Genomic DNA, 21209 nt, shown 5'->3' on the forward strand with positions numbered 1-21209 from the left:
GCCTTGCAAGACTAAGCTCTCTTATCTTCAGCGAACGCTCATTCCGGTTTTGCACCGTCTCCAGATGCATGAGTCACGCAGGAGCACTTAAAAAATGTTCATCTGTTTTATCAATTTTAAATTGCAGACATTTATTTCTTGGTAGAAAACATTTGTATCACTCACACCTAGTGGCGGCGATTGGGTTCCAAAACTAGGGGTCAAAGGTGCAAAAGTAGGAGGGGGGCAAGGTCAGTTTAATCTCCCTTGGTACATAAGGTTAGCGTGGTGGCAAAAAAGGGGGGCAACTGCCCTCTCTCGGCCCCGTCCCTAATTGCCGCCACTGCTGACACCTGTAAATGAGTATGAACCAAGTTTGGCAAAAAGTGCCATCGTAAATATGTTGGAACTTTCTGTGACTGGTGGTTGTTCTACATTAAACATTTTTTGGGGGGTGCTTCTCTATTGTGCAGTGGTAGTGTAGTCAGCTTGTAATCAAGGTGTCCCAGGTTCGATACCCGGTGGAGGTACTTAGGGGTTCGGATCCCACTTTAAACTGTAGGTTCAGTTCCGATTAGCCTTATTGTGCATAAAGTGACCAAATAAATTAATCAATCAATTAAACAGATTTTCTCTGGTGTAATTTTGTCAATTCAATATCCGAATTAGTTGCTCAAGATATCACCCCTCAACACTAAGGCACGATGGTCCATAAAATGGAATGTGAAATCAGAATTTGCAATATAAAGGGTTTTGCATATTGTCATCTCTCTCAACAAATCGTTGTTCGCTCATGTTGTTGCTAGTTATATATTTCTACAGACCGCATTGATAAGCAGGCAATGCTAGTTACACATTTGAACAAACAAACGACGTAAAAATGAAACCCGAGGGAAGATTTACGATTTCAAGACCAAAAGAAGTGACATAAAATGTACAAGACTCAAACCTATTTCAAGACCTTCAAAAAAAATAGGAAAATATGTGGTAGTCGCTTTGACATCATAATGAAACTAATTTGAGAAGTTACAAAATCTTAGTTATACTACAGTGGCGTAGCAACATATCGCAAAGCCCTGGGCGGGATTAGAATTCAAGGCTGCATCATCTGTTCTTTAAGTTTGAAATATCAATGTGAATCGATACACAGTCATCAAGGAAATGCCAGCAAATTATCATATTTATATAATATCCTAATAATAATAATAATAATAATAATAATACATTTCTGACGAAAATTATATTTAATAGTACGCGACAGAGCAATTGACACTTGGCAGAGCTACAGTAACACGCTGCTGGAATTTTTATTAACCAAAGCAGCAGTAATAGCACAGTTTTTAAGATGTTCTTTAGGCAGTAAGACTCAACTGAAATATCCTTAAATATGCTAAACTTTTTTTTTTTAAAAAAAATCAGAAATAAAAACTAAAAATCTTTAAAAATAACCTATATATTATGTAATGAGTCGTTCTTTGTTCCCTCATTTCAAAATTTGTAGGATGTAAATGTTGCAAACCAGGGCTTAAGAGGAAAATATCGAAGGATGTACATAAAATGTCTGAGGGGGTGTGCTAAACCACAATCCTGTTTAGGGGCCCAAAATATCTACCTACAAGCCTTTGACACAATCGGTTTCAACATCAACAAATCTTAAAACGATAGTAATTTGCCCCATATGTGTGAAATCTTTGGTGTAATCAATTGTTACAGCTAATTTGACTTTTTTTAATTGTACCAGTTACCGTAACTTTGAATTTTAGGACTTAGATGATGATAATAACTGTGAATCTCATTTTGTTGTTACGTCTTCATGATCTTGTAATATTAAATATTTGACGCAGTGGCGTAACAAAATTGTAAAGTACGCGTCCGCAAGAAACAAATTTGGGTCCCTCAAGTACAGTCAGATTCTTCCAGGAAATTTATGTAATTATTTAGAATGGCTGGTTGTGTCTACACTTACATTAATAATTACACAAATCGATGCTCTACCTCTGAATTTTCACATATTACAACATATCTTTCTTTGACATTTATGTATTCAAATGAAGAAAATACAAATAATTACTTATCCCCTCCCCTGCCCCTCTTAACAGCTGGGTGGATAAAAATAATGATTTTTATTTATAATGTTTAATATTTTTTATTTAAGTCTATCTTTTTTGGCACCGTACACATATTTTTTTTTTATAGAAAGGCTTTTTCTGATAAAAGGCCCTGTAAAATATTTGAACAGTTTGATTAAAGCAAATAACAAATTACATGTAAATATGCATTTCTCTGTTTCTGGAACTGAACATAATGAACCTAATATGAAAATGTTTGTTGAGTGTGTTAATGAAACTATTATAATTTCAGTAACTTTTTTGCAGTGAAAATAATAAATTCTGGAAGTACTTTATATTTTTAACTGAAAATAATTTTTACAGTCTTTTTAGCCAAATTTTAGTGTTCTATATGATAGCCAAATATCAGCTGCCATATTTATTTACAGTTTAATGAAAATGACACTATTTACGGTTTAACATTATTAGTATTTTGTATATTATTCTATTTAAAAAATGTGCTATTTTTGCTTATAAAAATTATTGAATTTTAAATCAGTGGAAATTTAAGTGGTTTTTTTTTTTCAGATGACATATTACATTTACTTTTGTGAGAGCTTCACCCCATCAGTACATATATTTTGTTTCCTTTATTTCCTTTCTTAGAGCATAATAAACACCATTAAATGATGACGAGATTAATATACTTTCACAAAAAGTGATTCTGATATCTACAAATTTCTTGTGTACATTATTCTGTAATTTTATTTAAAGTGATTTTTTTAAAAATAGAATTCCCCAATTTAAATTTTGATTTAAATCAAACCACCTTGCTTAACAGAAAGCTGGCTTCTGGGCAGCGAATGAGAATGATACTTTTACATTAGATCTTGCACTTTCTTGTTCAAGAGTGAGATTACTGAGTTCGCTAAATTTGGGCTGAATCATACCATTCGACACTACCTTCCAGAAGTTTTTCCCAAGTTTCAATTTTGAGAAAGATAGTTCTTTTTTCATGGTTGTTACTTGAAGAGTAGGAAACAAACAGAAGGCGGTACGGATACAGAGAACATTGGAAGCTAGTGTAGAGCTATCAAGGAGAAGAAACTTTGCCGAAGCACTTGATTTCAGATTTAAGCACATTCCTGAAACGTAGAACTTGATCAGGAAATTCGGAAGATAAATCTTCTTCATGCTGTTACAGAGGGCAATAGCTGCATCTGAAGTTGTAGGAAGGAAGGAAGAACTGCTAATATTATCCATACCCTTCTTCAGTTTAAAACACCGGAAGCATTAAATGCCCCATACTTTGTCCCATGGCAGTTTGAGGTGCTTTAATATTAACATATTAAAAACAGGTAGGCTATGCGAGGTCACGAGACAGAAGAAAAGCCAAGACAAAGCACTTTTTATTCAAGAATAAAATAAATGGATAAAAATGTCCCAAGCAATTTTTGCGTTAATGTTTCACATGAGAAATGAGAATTATTTTGCCTTTTCGGCGGCCCCTTAGGCTTGGGCTCCCGCCTGCCTCTGATTTGACGTATTCATTCAAATTATAACGCTAAACTAGAATATAAAGTCAGATTAAAAAAAAAAGGTTTTAATTTTATTGCCCACAAAAATTAGCCTTTTCTATCTGTCTCGCTTCCATTTATTATGTTTTTCGTATAAGCCTCGGACGCGAGGCCCAGGGTGGTCGCCCACTTCACCCACCCCTTGCTACGCCAATGGTTATACAAACTCGAGGCACCTGCGCGTAGCAGAAAATCAAATATTTCCATGCATAGTGAAATATAAAGGCAGTTGGCAACACTGACAGTAGTGCTCGCGTCTACCTGCAAGAACTACATCGAGTCTCACGGGTCTTCTTAAGACCCGGGTAATAGAAAACCCTGGCAGGCATCGATGCCTGTGCACAACTGTGATGTGAAGCTCGCTTGCGCGATGTCGAACACCTGGACTTGACGTGTGTGTTGCATATTATTGTAGGCGCGCCTCCTCGCAGACTGTTTTTTTCCGGGTCTTGTGCAGGTTTGTGCACACCCAATCCCATACTCCCACAGGTGATTTCCACAGCATGCTGTATGGCATGTGGGAATCTTGGAAGTGCGTTCCGTTGGTGTCATCCAGAGCATTATTGTAAAATAATGAATTAAAATATTTGTCATGTTATAAATGAAAGCAATTTTCTTCCTGCACTGTAGTTACTGTTCAGATTTCTAGCTTTTATCCAATCTTTATACGAATGTCATTTTCTCAGTATCATTTTACGTTGTGCAATTATACAGCTAGATTGAGTGTAAATGATGTAGAAGAGTTGAATGAAGTTTATGAAAGATCTTACCAAACATTTCAACCTGTGACCTCTTGTTTCACAGTATCCTCTGTATAGAAAATGCACCAGTGATGTGCAGCAACTTTAACAAAGGAAAACTGAAGGAAAGTGCATACCAGTGATATCAATGCATAATTGTCCAAAAAATGTTCATGTAGTGTCTTTACGCCAAGCAACATATTTAAAAAATTATTTTGAACAATAACAAAAATGCAACTAAATTTGGCAAATTTCATGTAATCATAGTGTCAAGTAGTTGTAGCAGTTTCAACATTTCATGTGTAGCTACATCCCACTTGAAATATTGCTTTTATACCTTGGCCTATTTCACAGCTGCAACTCCAGTTATAATCAAGTGTCAGTTACAACATCTCTAGAACACTTCACAGGACATGGCACGTTGTTAGTAACAAAAGCTTTTGCCTCAGTTCCCATGTTAGGCAGCTGGCTGGACATTGAGTGGAAAGAGTGTGTAGTTGGCAACATCATTGCTCCACATACACTCATAGCAACAAGGTTGAAAAAAATCTGTCTATTCTTTTCAATTGATACAACACGCAAAGATGAGATAGATATTTTTTATTCCATGGCCATCATTCTGATATGCAGCGAATTGACATTGGACTGACCATTTCTGAGATGGCAACATTGTAATGAAGCATTGTGGGTGTTCCACAAGTGATATATATTCACATATACAAGCTACAATCACAAAAAATCTTATTTTTTTTATAAGTAGTTTATAAGAAGTTACACACAACTGAATTTGACTTATAATAAAATCATAAGAAAAATTCACTTTTACAAACATTTTTGTCTGAATAAAGAAGAGTTAAAATTACTTTCTTTTAATTAGGAGATACTTCTAACTCCACAATAAGGTATATTGACTTTTTTTTTCCTTCTCATGGTGTACAATTTTACAAGCATGTAAACAGAGGGCTCAATATTTTGGATGCAGACTGTAGGTTGAAGTAAATGCCATGGACGACATTGCATGGTTTGAGAAGGCAGCACCAAAAAAGTTGCAATGGAAAGGAAGGCTGTTACAACGGACAGTGTGGAATACCAGAATCAACTATGTGGAAACACGTTAAATTGGACTTGCAAGTGAAATTTTGGCATCCATTGAAAGTTAAGAATTAACGGATGCCGATATGGACAGATGTGTGGATGCTGCAGCAATTTCCAAAAGTGGCTCGGAAACATGTTCACAGATGAATTTTCTGCAGAAAATCCACATTTCTTTATTGAGTACCAACTCCCCCCCCCCCCTCCCCTCATGTCATGATCTGGGCTGTTGAAGAATCAGTAAAATGATAAAGTACTGGGTCATTCCACAAGTGTGAGACACTGGAATCCTGAACAGTGTTCGGTTTCATCATGATGAGGCACCAGCCCCCTTCGCATTGGCTGTTCGACACTGAATGCAGTCTTTAGGAACTGCTGGATCAAACAATTGCCAAACTCCTCTTCTGTGGCCTCCAAGAAGCCCAGATCTAATGACACCAGATAACGTACTCTGGGGTTTCATCAAGGAGGTGGTGCTGAAGTGCCGTTATTTAACCAACAATGAACTCAAAAACTCAGTGCGTGCAGCCTTCCAGAATTGACCCCCTTGGTGGTGCATTCAGGTACGCAGAGACCACGAAGTGAGACACGTGTGTATTTTGGATACATAAGAGGTAAGTTCCACCTTTGTGATGATAATGTCTGTAAGAGTATAGAGACTTTGTGCACACACTATATACCATTTAATTCAGATTCACATAAATAATCTATTATCAAAGTTTAAATTTGAACCTAAACATTACAACTGATATTGGCTGAACCTTCATAGCAAAAGCAGTTACCATTATTGAAGAACCATATGGGTATAAACAGGAAAACAACCTATGCTTTTGCACATTTCGTATATTTCCAACAAATTATATAACTAGAAAACACTGACACCTGTAATAGACAAACATCTACAAAACAATAATAAAGTCCTTTTATAACCTTTAAAGTGATGGTTATGATACTTAAGTTTAAACACTAGACATCTACCTAGTGATAACAATATGCTTAATTAGTTCTCTATTTTACACAAAGAAATATAAATACCTGCTTTTGAAGCATATGCTGATGTAAAAACTAGATGCAGACACCAGTAATTATAAATAAATATATATCATAAAAAAATAATGACACAATAAACATTGATTCTTTTAACATGCAAACTCCTAAATTTTAAAAATTTACTTTGTACACTTCCTTTGTGACTGATGGAAGAAGAAAAGATATTTCATGGATTATTGGCAGTGTATTTTTGTATTGCACATTTTAGACAGTTGTTTTTTTTATATTCATGATTTCAAATGATATGATTGTGATAGGTGTTTTCTAGGGCTGGACCAATATCCATACCAATTCCCAACAATATCAAAACTGACACTTGGAAGTTGTTCAAAATATTGGTTACAGTAATACAGCATGTTCCGTTCAAACCTCCCACATTTCAATTGATCATTGCTAAAAGGTTATGAAACACAATGGAATGTGAGTGGTACTAGACAAAAGAGAAACTCAAAGAATTTTATTGCATGACCTTGATGTTCACCATTCTCTCACTATGCAGCACCACAATGGTGATTCCGCAGCAGCACGTACAATCTGTATTCTGGTATGCAGAGACCAAATCAATCATTACAGTGCAAATAAATTACTGGAGAGAATATGGAGGGGAAAACCATTAGGCATGGTGTGCGAAGTTTTTGGTGACTGGAAGTGTAAACATAAACAATCTGTTGCATTCCATTATGTTTCATAACCTTTTAGCAATGATGAATTGAAATGTGGGATGTTTGAATGGAACACCCTGTATTATTGTGTAAATATTCCACTCCAATTATAATGCATCAATTTACCTGTTAGATTTTATACAAGCAAGTGTTCTCGTGTTACCAGCCAGGTTAAATTGGCGTTAAAACACTTGTTCAAATTACATTGCCAGGAAAGCTACAGTTCCTACTATTCTATTTAAAATATGGAGTTTTATCAGAATATTAGAATACTTTTTATGTAATCGCAAAATGAATTTCCGCCACGATACTGGTGAAAAATAAATGAAAATCTTTGAATTTTGTGTAATTACTAGTATGATTACTGGTCTGCAAAAGTGTCACGATGCATTTTTTTAATTTTAGAGGACTATACAAAAGACCAAAATGCTGGACAAAATATTGACTAAATAAATTCCAATACGTTCCAATGCCGATATCACTAGTGTAGTATTGGCTGATAATTGTGCATCACTTCAGCCCTAGGTTTTCAAATTACCTTTGTGCTTTGAAAAAATGTGATGGATGGAAAATATGTATTTTAGTTGTCAACAACAACATTATGTCTAAATTTTAACTTAGAACAGTGGGATAGCAGTAAGGAATTACAAGATCCTAATAATTGCTACATTTGTGATTACACATGTTGAATCAATTAAGTTCATGGTGGTCTCAAAAACTAAACATGCACACCTACTTAACATATAAACACAAACATGTTTGGAAACTTAATATCACGTTTTGGTTACAATCTGATTTATAAACATTCCATGAACATAAAAGTCTCAATAAGAAGTGGTGTTATTGCAGTTCTGTTTTACAGTTATGAAAGATGAATATTTTTGGTGTTTTTATTTTCCAGCTAAGTAACAGTGAATCGATATATTTATGAAAACAAAACATGATGCATGTCATGACCCAAGTGAAAAGAACACAAAAATAGACTTCTAAACAACTAGTATTTGGTGGAAATTTGAAATTATTGCATGACTAACATGAGTGTTAGAAAATATTTTAAATACAAATAAACTTTTCATACATATGTACATACACGCATAGAATATAACCTAACACAAACATAAGTTCACGAGTTTGTGACACATTAATAACATATTTCCACGAGATCGCAAGCAATTTCATACACAAATAAACGTTATTTACAGTGGCAGGGTATTTAGATCACATGATGAGGCTCAAGTGAGTGGATGGTTCTAAAGCTAGTCATGATGTATATACATGTGAAATAACAACTTTTGTAATCAGTATTAGACGACGGTGGTTATATTTCTTTTTCAATGACAACTATACTGTAATGTTATTGAAAAATATTGATGAACAAATAATATCCTCTTAAAGTAGGAAATTAATCGTGTAGATGTGCCTAAAGATGCATGCACACATATTGTCCATTGTTTTCAATCACTTAATATGCAGTCTATGCGCTGGCAGAGAATTGATTGTTTCATAGTGGTGGTGTTTGGAGGATATTTACTTGTATTGTTTCCATTCTCAAACCTCTCGCAATGAATATAATGAAATGGTGCCACATAGGATAACACTAGGGCAGAGTCAATATTGATGTTGGATAACACTAGGGCAGAGTCAATATTGATGTTAATATATATAGGCAGTGGTGGTGATTAAGGGGAGGCAGTCCCCCACTTTTCTCCCTGCACTATGCTAAACCTTATCTACAAAGAGAAAATAAACTGTCCTTACCCCGATCCAGTTTTGGAACCCAATCGATGCCACTGTGCATAGGTATTGTCATAATTTAATTGCTGATACTCTTCCAGAATCTTGAATATCCGAGAAACAAGGATGTATTTGGAGGGGGGGGGGGGGTGTTCAGACTTATAACATATTTTTAGATACATGCCTGCCTAGAAATTATTAATTTTCATTATTTGACGAGAATTGTTGGAAGGAATGAATTTTGTGATTAAATAATTATCTTATGTGTACTACTTTTGATTTGCAAAGAGTATCTGCTGAAAGTGGTTCATTGTTAGAATCCAAAATTTAGATAAAGCAATTCTGATATTCAATTTCTGACTTTCAAAATCATGATTACAGAGGGCATCTTGGTATAGTTTTGTCAAGTGTAAAGAAGAAAGTGTTGTACTACAAGAAAAATACCTAAGAAATATTGTTCTTTTTAATCTCTTTCGTTGTAATGATTTCAAATTGCTTAACTTTGCTCTTCTCCATAAATGACCAAAAACTGTTTCTATTACTAGAAATGTAAAGATATTTAAATACACAACATAAATAGTGCCTACTGGAAACCATTCATTAAAGGTATTGGCAAATACATGAAAACTGTCAAATTTTCTGCTTCATCACTAATGGCTAACAATTTGGTGACATGCATCTTTTATGGACAACTTTGCTATAGATTAATTATAAGAAAATTTACTTTTTCCATGTAATTCAGAAATTAATATGTGAACCTTGAAAGTTATATTACAATATATGATGATGTTTAACATGCAGTATTACAACATGGATAAACTATTACAATAAAAAATATTTTCTAAACCAAGTCTTCAGGTAAGTATTCAATTGTCATTCTATTTGACTACAAAGAAATATGTATTAAAAAAATCTTTGTATCAAAACGTGTTACCAGTTTGTGCTATGCATTATATGAAATTTTCAGATCACTCTTGTTGATGTCCACTAAAATGGACATTTTGTACTTCGTTAGTTTCATCTTATGAAAGTAACATTCTTGGGAATTAGATTCCATTAAAAAAAATATATAAATGTGGCAAGTTCACCTTTTCTATTGACACTCGTGCTTCAAAACTATCAATTCATGGTGTCTGTTTATATTCTCCCTTCAACTTAAGCCAGTATCATTCATAATGTCTAAGCAACACTGCTGAAACCAGGGTGGTGGTAGGAAATGCGAGGTCCGGTGCAAAGTAAAAACCTAGACAACTTGAGTTTCTCAAAAATTCTTGTTAAACCAACCTCATAATTATTACATTATATGAAGGGTTTGGGTGTAAAACATGGTAAGTGACAAAATGCAGGTTTCGAGATATTGAAAGTTTATGTTTAAAAAAAAAATTGATTTACAAATTAAAACAAATTTCTAAATTATTTACAGCAAATATGTTTACTATCATACAAACATGATATTTCATCCGAATATTTTCTTTCGGTGGTGCTACATGCGATTTGTTTGAGGGTTGTTCAAGGAATTGTTGTAGTTACCATGCTTTACATGCAACGATATTATCAAAATGAGTGATCAGATACCGCTTTGCTCAAGCTAACTTGTGTTGTAAGTTCAATAATATTTTGACAAACTTTTTATAGCAACCATAACAATTTGTAACACAAAAATGAAAGTCTTTAATAATAATAATTCTATTCAATAAACAATAACCTGACCTACGATTTTTTTTTAAAAAAAACTTTTTTTCTTCGAAAAATGAAATTTTTTAAAAAACTTTTTTTCTTCAAAAAATCGAAAAATTTCATTTTCGAAAATCGAAAAACAATTTTTTCGAAAAGGCCATCCCTAGTTTAAATCTCTATATTCAAGATAACAATTACCAGCCCCATGACAGAGTGGTTAGAAAATCGCGCTACAATGCCAGAGGTCCCAGGTTCGAATCCTCGCCTGGGCATTGATGTTATTGAGTGCTTATTCATCATATTATCACTGATCTCCATCTTCGCAAATAAGCCAAAAGTGACACAAGATGCAAAGTAAAATAAAGCAAATCAATGAAGACACAATTATGACTTTAAATGATTTTAAATGTACACAGGGCTTAAGTTTTTAATAGTTTTCACTGATAATTAGCTCTGATGGATTAAAATAGTTATAATTTCGAACCAAGAAGAAGACATATTTGCAATATCAACAGTAAAATAATTTGCTTTCATCAAAGTCGCACATATCATAAATACGAAAGTTCATTAAATTACAAATACGTTATTAGATCCACCATAAAAATATTATAACTTAAAATGCGCATTACAGATTTATGAAAGAAATATTTTATAAAAAAACTAAACTGTTCAAAATAATTGATATGATTCAGATCAAATTACGTATTTCTTAAGTGTAATACATTTTTGACGTTGCTTGTAAGGCATGGTATCTTAATGCAACCTTAAATGTGCATACCCAATTAAAAATCAAACAAATTTCTATGTGACTACAGTTATTTATATCTAGTAGAAGAAAAGTATGTGCTTCTCTACTAGATCGCAATTCACATCCAGGTACGAGAGTAAAATTTAATTCGAAACTGCCATTATGAGCACTGCTGCATGTAAACAGTACATCCCACGTTTTACATGAAATAGAATGTACGTGGCATTTTTGATTGGCAACCTCTTCATTCTCCTCATTCTTAGTCAGTGATACATATTCCGGGTCATTATGGGAATCATACACACTTTCTAACTCGTTCTCATCTTTGCTGTTGCCTCAATACTTGCAAACTTTCTGGGACACGTTGCAATTCAGTAACAGCCGTTTTGCCGCCATCTTTGCTACTTACCATACTTTACATGAAACAACTGGTAGATACCATAACTTTCAACACATCTAGCTCTGTCATCTGTTGACGAAACTAAACACTTCGAGTACGATTCGACTCCATTTACGATGGACTACACAATGCACATTGTAACTCAAAAATGACCAAAATGTCACTTACCATGTTTTACACCCGAGCCCTTCATATACTACTCTCTACAAAATATGAGTGTATAGTAAACATCGTGACAAATGGCTTTTCTTTTGCTGACCGAAGACCTTGTTTTGATGCTATGAGCCCTTGATATACATTTTAACCTGTTATGCAGTCATGCACCACATTCGTTCCCACTGACATTTAGTTTGTCCGATAATATGATGTTATTAGTGCTCCATATACATGAGATCATGCTACAGAGTGACCCCAAACAAAAGAACATTTGGCGAAAGTTCTCCATACACTTTCCCCTTCAACTCGGGGCCATAAGGAAGCATGCTCCCCTCCACGTGGGAGTATGATCCATAGGAATCGCGGGCGGGTCCACTATAGCAGAAACACTTGAGACCAACTGTTTCACTAATTTATGCATTGCTGAACGGTATTTAAAAATTAGTAAAAATATTTTAAAAGCACGTTTCCTAGATACACATTGGGAGCACGAGATTCCTGTCTGGTGGGTGGCATGCATCGCATATCCATAACGGCTATCCTGGTTGCAACACCCATCTGTTAATATATCTCTAGATGTTGCATTTGTAGTGAGCATCTAAGGAAGATTTTACATCAAAGTGGTAAACGCTATGTATAAAGCAAAGAGTTGTAAACACTGAAGTGGCCAATAGTGTAGAAGTGGTGACACTCCACATTCACAAATTTTATTTTTGAGACATTGTATGTGTTGATATTTTATTATACTATCAAAGTAGAAGTTCTAAGATGGCTGACATTTGACCTCAGAGTTTATAGTGTTATTTTTACACTGAGCAACAAAAAAAAAAAAAAAATGGGGAAGAGGTCCCACAAGGACATTGAAAAATTCCTACCAGAGCACTTACCCAGGTGTGTGTGGTAGATACATGCTCTCACAATTAGCATCACAAGAATAGTTCTTCCATTATTTTCCTCTTTTGAGGACTTCTGAGGAATCATTTGATATCAGAGAATGTAAATTCCGAATTAAGACAATAATGGTACACACATACATACTCTCTACAAGCTCTAAATTTAGCCATTTCTTGTGTGTGGGAATGCACACATGCACACTATACTCAAAGCAAGAAATTTTAATTTGACATTGCTTGGCTAAGAAACCTTTCAGCTTATCTATAGCAAAAACAGACACCCTGAAACTATGTGCATCATTATTGTGCTGTGGATGGTAACTAGAAAAAGTTCTCTCTTGAAGACGGCCAGGAATGACAAGTTTCTCTTCATAAATCTTGTGTGATTTGTTGCATTAAGGTATTAAGTAGTAAAACTTACAGTTAGTGTTATTTTGAAGCATACAATTGTGAAATACTGTTACACATTTTTATAAACCCAACCTAATGTGCAATCAGAATTTACATGTTAAAATATTTTGAGCAGGTTGTTTAAAAATACAAGTGCAACTTACTGAAACTGACCTGCTCTGCATGACATTTTCAAATAAGAAACTAAAAATTTAAGCACAGTTTACATGGAGTTACCTTCTAGGTGCATTGAAATATTTATTGAAGTGCAAATCAGAGTGAAAACAATGTAGATATCAATGACATGCGCATCAAAAATGTATTTCTTGATACTTTTGCATAATCTTCATATATTGTTGAAATTTTTTTGACACTCAGTTTTTAGTTTAAAAAGAGAAGTGAAAATCGAAAACCAGCAACATAAAATGTCCTGTTAGGAAATAAAAATTCACTTTTTACAAATAATGAATTTCAATGACACTAGCATCCAGCGAGACACGCGTAGGCTATGTGAAGACCCTAGGAATTACGAAATGTACAATTTCCAAAAATTCTCTTATCAAAAAGTGTGATTAAACAACAGTTATTTTAAGCAAAACAATGTTAATAAGGCATGTTATAATGTGACACCTATATTCTATCATTAATATGTATTCTTAAAAAATGCTGTAATGTTCAAGTAGCGAGATCAATTGGAAAGGAGATCAAGTGAGCCTTAGTATGGGCTTAAGCAAATGTAACAATAGGTGAACTACCAATTGTTATTTCCATTGTCTTCATTCAAGTAAAAGGACAGCAGTAATGTTGCAGAAGAGATTTTCCTCTGAGTCTGTTGCTTTTGTCTCTACTCTCAAGCTTCACATTGCATAATGGAAAAACCTAGTGATGGACAATTTACCTTTGCAAGGTTTTGTATAGTCAGGAGTAAATAGTCCTTTCTGGCAAGAAGCAATATACAATGCAGTGTTGTCTTTCAGAATAGGGTGTATGCAAGTTTTTCAAACTTTCCTAACTGCAATTTCCTCCTTACTGTACATTCCCCTCGCTTAATAATGCTATGATTCACTTTAAACTGTCCAGAGTCAGTCGAACTGCAAACATGGGACAAAAATGCTGTAAAAAGAAGTGAATTGCAGCACTCTAATATAAATATAATGTATAGGCAGGACTTTAAAAAGAAAGGTGCAATCCTACTGAGGTGAGTATACATGTCCATAGAAGTTGTACTTCAGACAGAAATGTACGGAGCTTGTTTTTGATACTACATGCTTGCACAGGAAGCAATGCAATTATGTTTCATTTCATGCAATCAGTCTGTTCTGTATGAAAGTAGAAAATATCTCGAAGTGGGCAAGACCAAAAATAGAATAAAAAATACATGGTCATTCAAACATATGCTCTGGTGTTAACAGTTAGTATGAGAGCAGGTGATATGAAACATTACTGTACTTACTAACCCTTCCCTACCATTCTTTATCAGGACTAGGCAAGAACATTATTTGCAGATAAATGAGTACAAAAAGACTACCCATTTACAAGACTTTTTTGATCCCCTGTACATTTGGTATCTTCCTGCATTCCGAACCTTCTGGCAAGGAAGTCCGGTGGAGGAGTATGTCGCCCATGGATTGTTATACACATCAGTTGTCTATACAGTGTTTCATTTTCCGCTACAGATCAATTAATTTATATTATGTGAAGTCTGGTTAAACATTTTCCTGGAAAAGATACAATGCTATCAAGAGTACCTCCTGCACTTTTCCCAACAGATGGACAGGAACATAGCCAGGTGGCTAAGTTCATGGCATTGGTAGATTTTTGTGATTCAGCTATGTCCATTTTCTCGTGCCCTCTTCTGAACTTCCCATATGAAATTGAATTCTTCACCAACAACCACCACTACCCTTTTGACATTGGTGCCCTTACAAAGGGACCTTTGTTGGTGTCCAAAGGACGATAAGATCCAACTTTCTTGTCAAGAAAGTTTGTCGGGAGATGTGCAAGCACGCACACACCACATGTATCATTGTCATTCACAACTTCAGCTCAAATCAATTCTGGCTATGAAGTGTATGCCTACCATGGGTCATTGAAGATGAGGAAAGTATCATTAAAACGAATGCTTCCCTATGTAGGGATGTGTGGTCATAATGCAAGACGTTCCATTTGACTGCAGATTTGCACATAACATACATACAACGTAGTTCTTCCATACATATTAAAGAGTATAATCACATCGAGATATTTGGATTAGTCATGTACTCATTCTTTCAATGTACCAGTTAATTTGAAATCTGGATTGCTGGACCTAGTACAAATATTTATCGCAGTGCAAACGGGATTGAACTGTGCCAGTAACTGTATTCTTCACTTAAAGGCCAATGCATCAGAAACCAAGCACACTCACTGTAACAGTATTTCACAGTATGCATTAAAGTACATCACTTAACCTGTAGACCGTATATTGTATGAGATAGCTTGTGTGCCTTCCTTTTTATATCTTCTTATCCACCCACAATCCTCTCTCTCTCTCTCTGCTGCTTACACCTTCCACGAGTGAAGGCTCTGAGGTGGCCATGGTCAGCCCTGGATGCCCAGCTGCGGCTGGGACACTCCCTCCTGCGGGTCTTGACTTTGAGCGGATGACGGTGGCCTGCGGAACAATCATACCAGCTCAGCTCATGTTTACTGTTAGTGACCCTTTTGCAAAACAGATAGGAGGAGATGGGAGAGAAAGAGAGAGAGAGAGAAAAAAGACAGAAAAAGGATTTTAAAAAGACAAAATAGTATTGGGCGAAAGCTCATGTGAAAGTGGAAAGCTTCTGACAATTCTCTCAGCTTACAATTGGCCTACCATCTATTTTCCATGTATTGGTTCTGCATGTCAAATACTAATGGTTGATCTTTAAAGCATTTGGTAAAAGTAAAGTTTATAGTTGCACGAAATGCAAAATACAAAATATGAAAAAAAAAGTTATCAGGATATTTTCGATAGACCACAGCAAGTGTAATCCATACAGAGAATTCCCTTAATACGATGAATTGTAAATATAACAATTTTCAGAATATAAGTATCATGATTTTATGAAACCCAGTGGCATTTTTGTGGAGGTGGGGTCATTGCAGAGCTAGACTCAAGACCCAGTCAGAGGGAAGGACTTGTACCAATGTTGGAGCAGATATCCTTTGATTCATTAGTACATTCCTTTCAATTCTTGACCTTTGCTTGTACAGGGGTGCTAAAAAGTTCATGACCCGACCATGTTCCCAAACGATTTGAAGGAAGGTTATATTATGGCTTGAAAGTTCATATTCTTGTATGTTCAAGTACCAAAAGTCAGAGCATTTATAGAAGCCTTTCCTGTTTTTGAAGTCCTATGAAGTGAGCACATCTGCCCAACAAGCAAGATTTACAAATACATAAACAAGGGCTGTGATAAAGTTTTTGTTCCTCCAGGGCAAGTCTCCGAAGGAGGTCCATGAGGAAATGGGCCACACCCTGCTCCTTCATATGCAGCTGTGAACAAGTGGGTGGCACAGTTTAAATGTGGTGAATTCTCAACAAGCGATAACCCACTGTGCAGGAAGACCAAAACAGTGACAGTTTCGCAGTCATGACCTGATTCTCGCACAGATTCAATACCATGGCAGCACTGAAGTGTATCTTGCCCCAAGAAGTTCAAAGCACAAAAGTCTACAGGAAAGCTCATTGCTTCATTTTCCTGGAATAAGGACAGCATGTTATTTATAGATTACGTACCCAAGGGCCAGACAATTAACGCAGAGTACTATGCATCGTAACACACCCGACTGAAGGAGGTTCTGAAGAATCAACACTGTGGAAAGCTGAAAAAGGGCTCCTGTTCCTCCACGACAATGTCTTGATGATCCCCCATATTACCCTGACCTAGCTCCTACCTCAACTCAAAAACCTCTGAAGGGACGCCATTTCACACCCAATTGGGAGGTGATCACTGTTGCAGAGGAGGTGTGAGGAGAAAACTTCAGATTTTTTTTTAAAGCAGTCTTGTTTGTTTTAAGTTAGGGTAATCTGAGAGTTGCAAAGCAACAATCAACCATTATCCTATTGGAGTGCTTAATTCTGATTGAGTAACTGCAGGAGTGAACCAGAGGGTAGCAATCCCCTTCAAAATGTTTTCATCACCCCCCCCCCACCCCCACATCTGAATCCAGATCTAATATACAGACTGCCATCTCTATATCCCTTGGTGACAAACCAGGATTTCTTGCCACTTGACTGTGAAATTTCGCATTTTCCAGCTGCCAGAAGAAACAGGTTCCAAACTTCAAACAAAAGAACAAGAATGCAAGTATAGGGAGATTTCTTTGTTCTTGACACAGACAAATGTAGCATCACTAATTCACCCCCCCTCTACCTCTCCCATTGCACATTGGTTTCCGATGGGCTGACAGGAATTGTCTGTGGAAAGATGTGGCTCTACTGACTCCTCTACCTGCACACAGGAAATTATCACTTACCATCGCAAAACTCATAGAATTGAATTATGTAAGTGATATTCTGAAAATACATGAAAAAAATATACCCAGAATCAAATTACAGTTCACAAATTATTAACGACATGCTTCAAAGCTCATGTACGCAAAAAAAAAATCATGCATCTCCAAACATTATTCGAGTCATAGTATGCCTGAAATGTCACATACTAAAGCCCGATCCCTCAGAGAATCAACTTCAAATTCTACTTTTGTCTTTTCCGTCGAAAGGCAGGGAGGGTCACATGAACTCTTGAACGAATCAGCTTAATCCAGTTGCCATGGAGATGGGAAATTCTTGAGGTATTCAGTAGTGTTTAGCGATATATCATCGAGACGATATATCGCGATATTGAAAAAATATCGTCTAGACAATATATCTTCACGATATTTTGGCATTATATATACACACACTGCTCTCCATAAATTAAGCAACAAATGGTGAACATCCAATAGAATCAAACACAAGGCCAGAGGGTGTACATATTTTATTTGTAACGAAAGTGACCGTTGTCTGACACTAATACGGGATATGATCCCTAACACATTCGTTGCTTTCTTTCAGCGTGCCCAATACTCTTCTTCTCTTTTCTCCAACTGTTTTCTCTTTTACCTCACATTCTCTTGTTGTTGCTTGATTTCTGGAGGGCAGTGTATATTGTGGGCGACATATCGTCACGATATTTGGCACTATATATCGTGTTGGTGATATATTGTCACAATATTTGAGTGATATATATCCTGGCAGCAATATACCATCACCATATTTGGCATACATATCATGCAGAGGATATATCGCCAATATCACAATACAAATAAAATATCTTATCGTCCTTGACAGTATATCACGATATCAAATTTCCGATATTGTCCATCCCTAGTATTCTGCTTTGCTAAACTTATGCCTGAGAGCATAACAGGTGGCAAAGGCATCCCCAACAAGGCTAAGGCACGGAAAAGCCTAACAGTCACCGCAGGGTACCGAACAAATGGGTCTCTGATCCTCTTCATCTTCCTGACCCGTGAGCAAAGGATGCATGTTGACAGCAGAAGGTGTCATTTACGACAGCAAAAATCAGTTATGGGGCAACACCACTTTTTGGACTTGAAAACTCTGAGATCTGGAAACGAAAAATCTCAATTTGGCCAGATGGGCTTTATGTGATGGTGCTCCTTGGTACAAAAATGCACCAGCCTGGCACCTAAGGGTTGAATAAATGTATAAGCATATTCTTAGCCACTCTCACCTTTATTTATTTATTTATTTATTTATTTATTTACGACTTTGTTTACATGGCGAAGTTAAGGCATTAATGCCTTCTCTTCCACTTAACCATTAATTACAGGGATCATTTTTTTCTTTGCAGTAAATTGTATACAATTAAAAAATTAAAAAAGATAAATGAAAAATAAAATAATAAAAGAAAAGTAAAGTAGTGAAAGTAAAATGAAACTAAAAATGAAAGCAATACAGTTTGAATACGAGCAGTCAAGCCCTGGATTAACCATTAATTACGTACATTGCTCATTATTTTTACTAACACAATGAAAAAAAAGTAGCTTAGAAGAAATTAAAAATAAAAGTAATACAGTTTCTACATGCACACACACACACACAAACACACATTCACACACAAGTACCTACATAGAAAGCATATTTCGTGGGCTAAATGTATAACGTATTTCTTTCTGGGAATTTAATCTAGGTCCAATTGTTTAGCATGTATAATTTTAATTGTCTTTTGAATGTTACAATTGAGGAGGAGGCTTGGATTTCGGGGGGCAGTCTGTTCCAGTGTCCTGCAGAGGTAACGGTAAACAAATTGGCGTAGAAGTTAGATCTGTGGATAGGGATGGATAACAGAGATTTTTCACGTGATCTGGTGTTGCGGGAGTGAAAGTCCGAAAGATATTGAAACCGCCCGGAAAGGTATTTTGGATCTTTTATTTCTAGGGCTTTGTACAGTAGGACAAGGTTGTGGTAAATCCGTTTATCACTTAATTTCAGCCACTCGACCTTCGCATAATACGGTGTCAAATGTTCTGAATATTTTATGTCGAAAACGAAGCGGACACAGGCGTTCTGGATTCGCTGAAGGCGTTTAGCTTGCTCACAATTTACGTCCGAGTAAACAGTGTCACAGTAATCAATAATAGGGAAAACAAGAGCTTGAACAAGTTTGGTTTTTATACGTTCGGGGAGGAAGTTTTTAAGCCGGTAAAGAGAGTGTAGTGCACCGAAAGCTCTTTTACACACGGAGTTTACGTGTTCTCTCCAGGTAAGATTATTGTTTAGTGTAATTCCCAGATTTTTAACCGTGGTAGAGAGAGGCAAGTGTTTATCGTTGACCGTAAGATTAGGGAGATTTAATTCGTCAATTCTGTTCAGAATCTTTGGGGAGCCTACGAGCATACACTGGGTTTTGGTCGGGTTGACGTGCAAGCCGTGGTCTACAGACCACTTGTTGATTTTTTTCAGGTCGTTGTTTATACGTTCGGTTGCATTCAATATTTCTTGAGGAGGGAAAGAAAAGTATAATTGAAAGTCGTCGGCATAGATGTGATACCTACAGTGATTAAGCACCGACGGGAGGTCGTTAATATACAGTGTAAACAGGAGGGGGCCCAGTACGGTGCCTTGAGGGACGCCACAGGGGATGCTTTTCCAGGATGATCTTCGATGTGGGTCGACGACACATTGTTGACGTCCAGACAGGTAGGAACGGAACCAGTTAACCGTAGAGTTCGAGAAGCTGAATAGGGATGATAGTTTTGTGAGTAAAATTTCGTGATCAATGGTTTGGAAAGCTTTGGTAAAATCGAGAAGAACAAGGATTGTAAGTTGTCGATTGTCCATGGCTAACCTAATGTCGTCGGTTACGTTGACGAGAGCCGTGCATGTGCTGTGGTTGCTACGGAACCCAGATTGAAAGTGGTTTATTAGGTTATTTCGTGCTAGGAAGTCACGGGTTTGACCACTAATAAGATGTTCTAGAGCCTTAGACAGAGCTGGGAGGATGCTGATTGGTCTAAAATTGTTTAAATTGATTTCGTTGCTTGTTTTAGGTATAGGGCGTACCTGGGCGAGTTTCCAAAGCGACGGAAATGTGTCAGAAAGCAAGGAGAAATTGAATATGTCCGTGATGGGAATAAGGACATGGTGGAGGATTTTTTTGATCATGAGAATGGAAACTTCATCTACTCCTACGGCCGACGATTTTATCTTAAGTAAAGATTTTCTAACGTCTTCCGGTGAAATCCAGGAAAAGCAAAATTTTGAAGCGTTTGTAGAGTGCGTTGCGATGTTCCGAATAGTTTCAATTTTAACATTATTTTCAATAGTCGGGAGGTCACAAAAATGATTATTTAGTACATCTGGTGCAAACTTAGGAATGTAGTCGTCCTTTTTCTGTTTCCCAACACCTAGAATTTTCAACTTTTTCCATAGAACGTCTGGTTTATTTTGGTGGTTGAGCAATTCGTATGCGAATCGGCGCTTGGCTTTTCTTACCTCCTGATTGCAGCGGTTCCTCAGGGTTCTATAATTT

At 36.1% G+C, this 21209-nt stretch overlaps 1 protein-coding gene across 1 annotated transcript in view; it reads right to left on the bottom strand.

Annotated features, from left to right (window-relative positions):
* Positions 1 to 14046: 14046 nt before the first annotated feature.
* Positions 14047 to 21209, bottom strand: part of CycC (cyclin C) — a 49517-nt gene continuing 42354 nt past the window's right edge. Inside the window, exon 6 of the mRNA XM_083122633.1 lies at positions 14047 to 15799. Within this exon, the coding sequence (XP_082978759.1) occupies positions 15727 to 15799 (73 nt within the window). The 3' untranslated portion in view covers positions 14047 to 15726. The remainder of the gene's footprint in view (positions 15800 to 21209) is intronic.

This window comes from Lepisma saccharinum, chromosome 5 (assembly GCF_977018435.1).
Source record: "Lepisma saccharinum chromosome 5, izLepSacc3.1, whole genome shotgun sequence".
In the NCBI taxonomy this organism is placed as follows: domain Eukaryota; kingdom Metazoa; phylum Arthropoda; class Insecta; order Zygentoma; family Lepismatidae; genus Lepisma; species Lepisma saccharinum.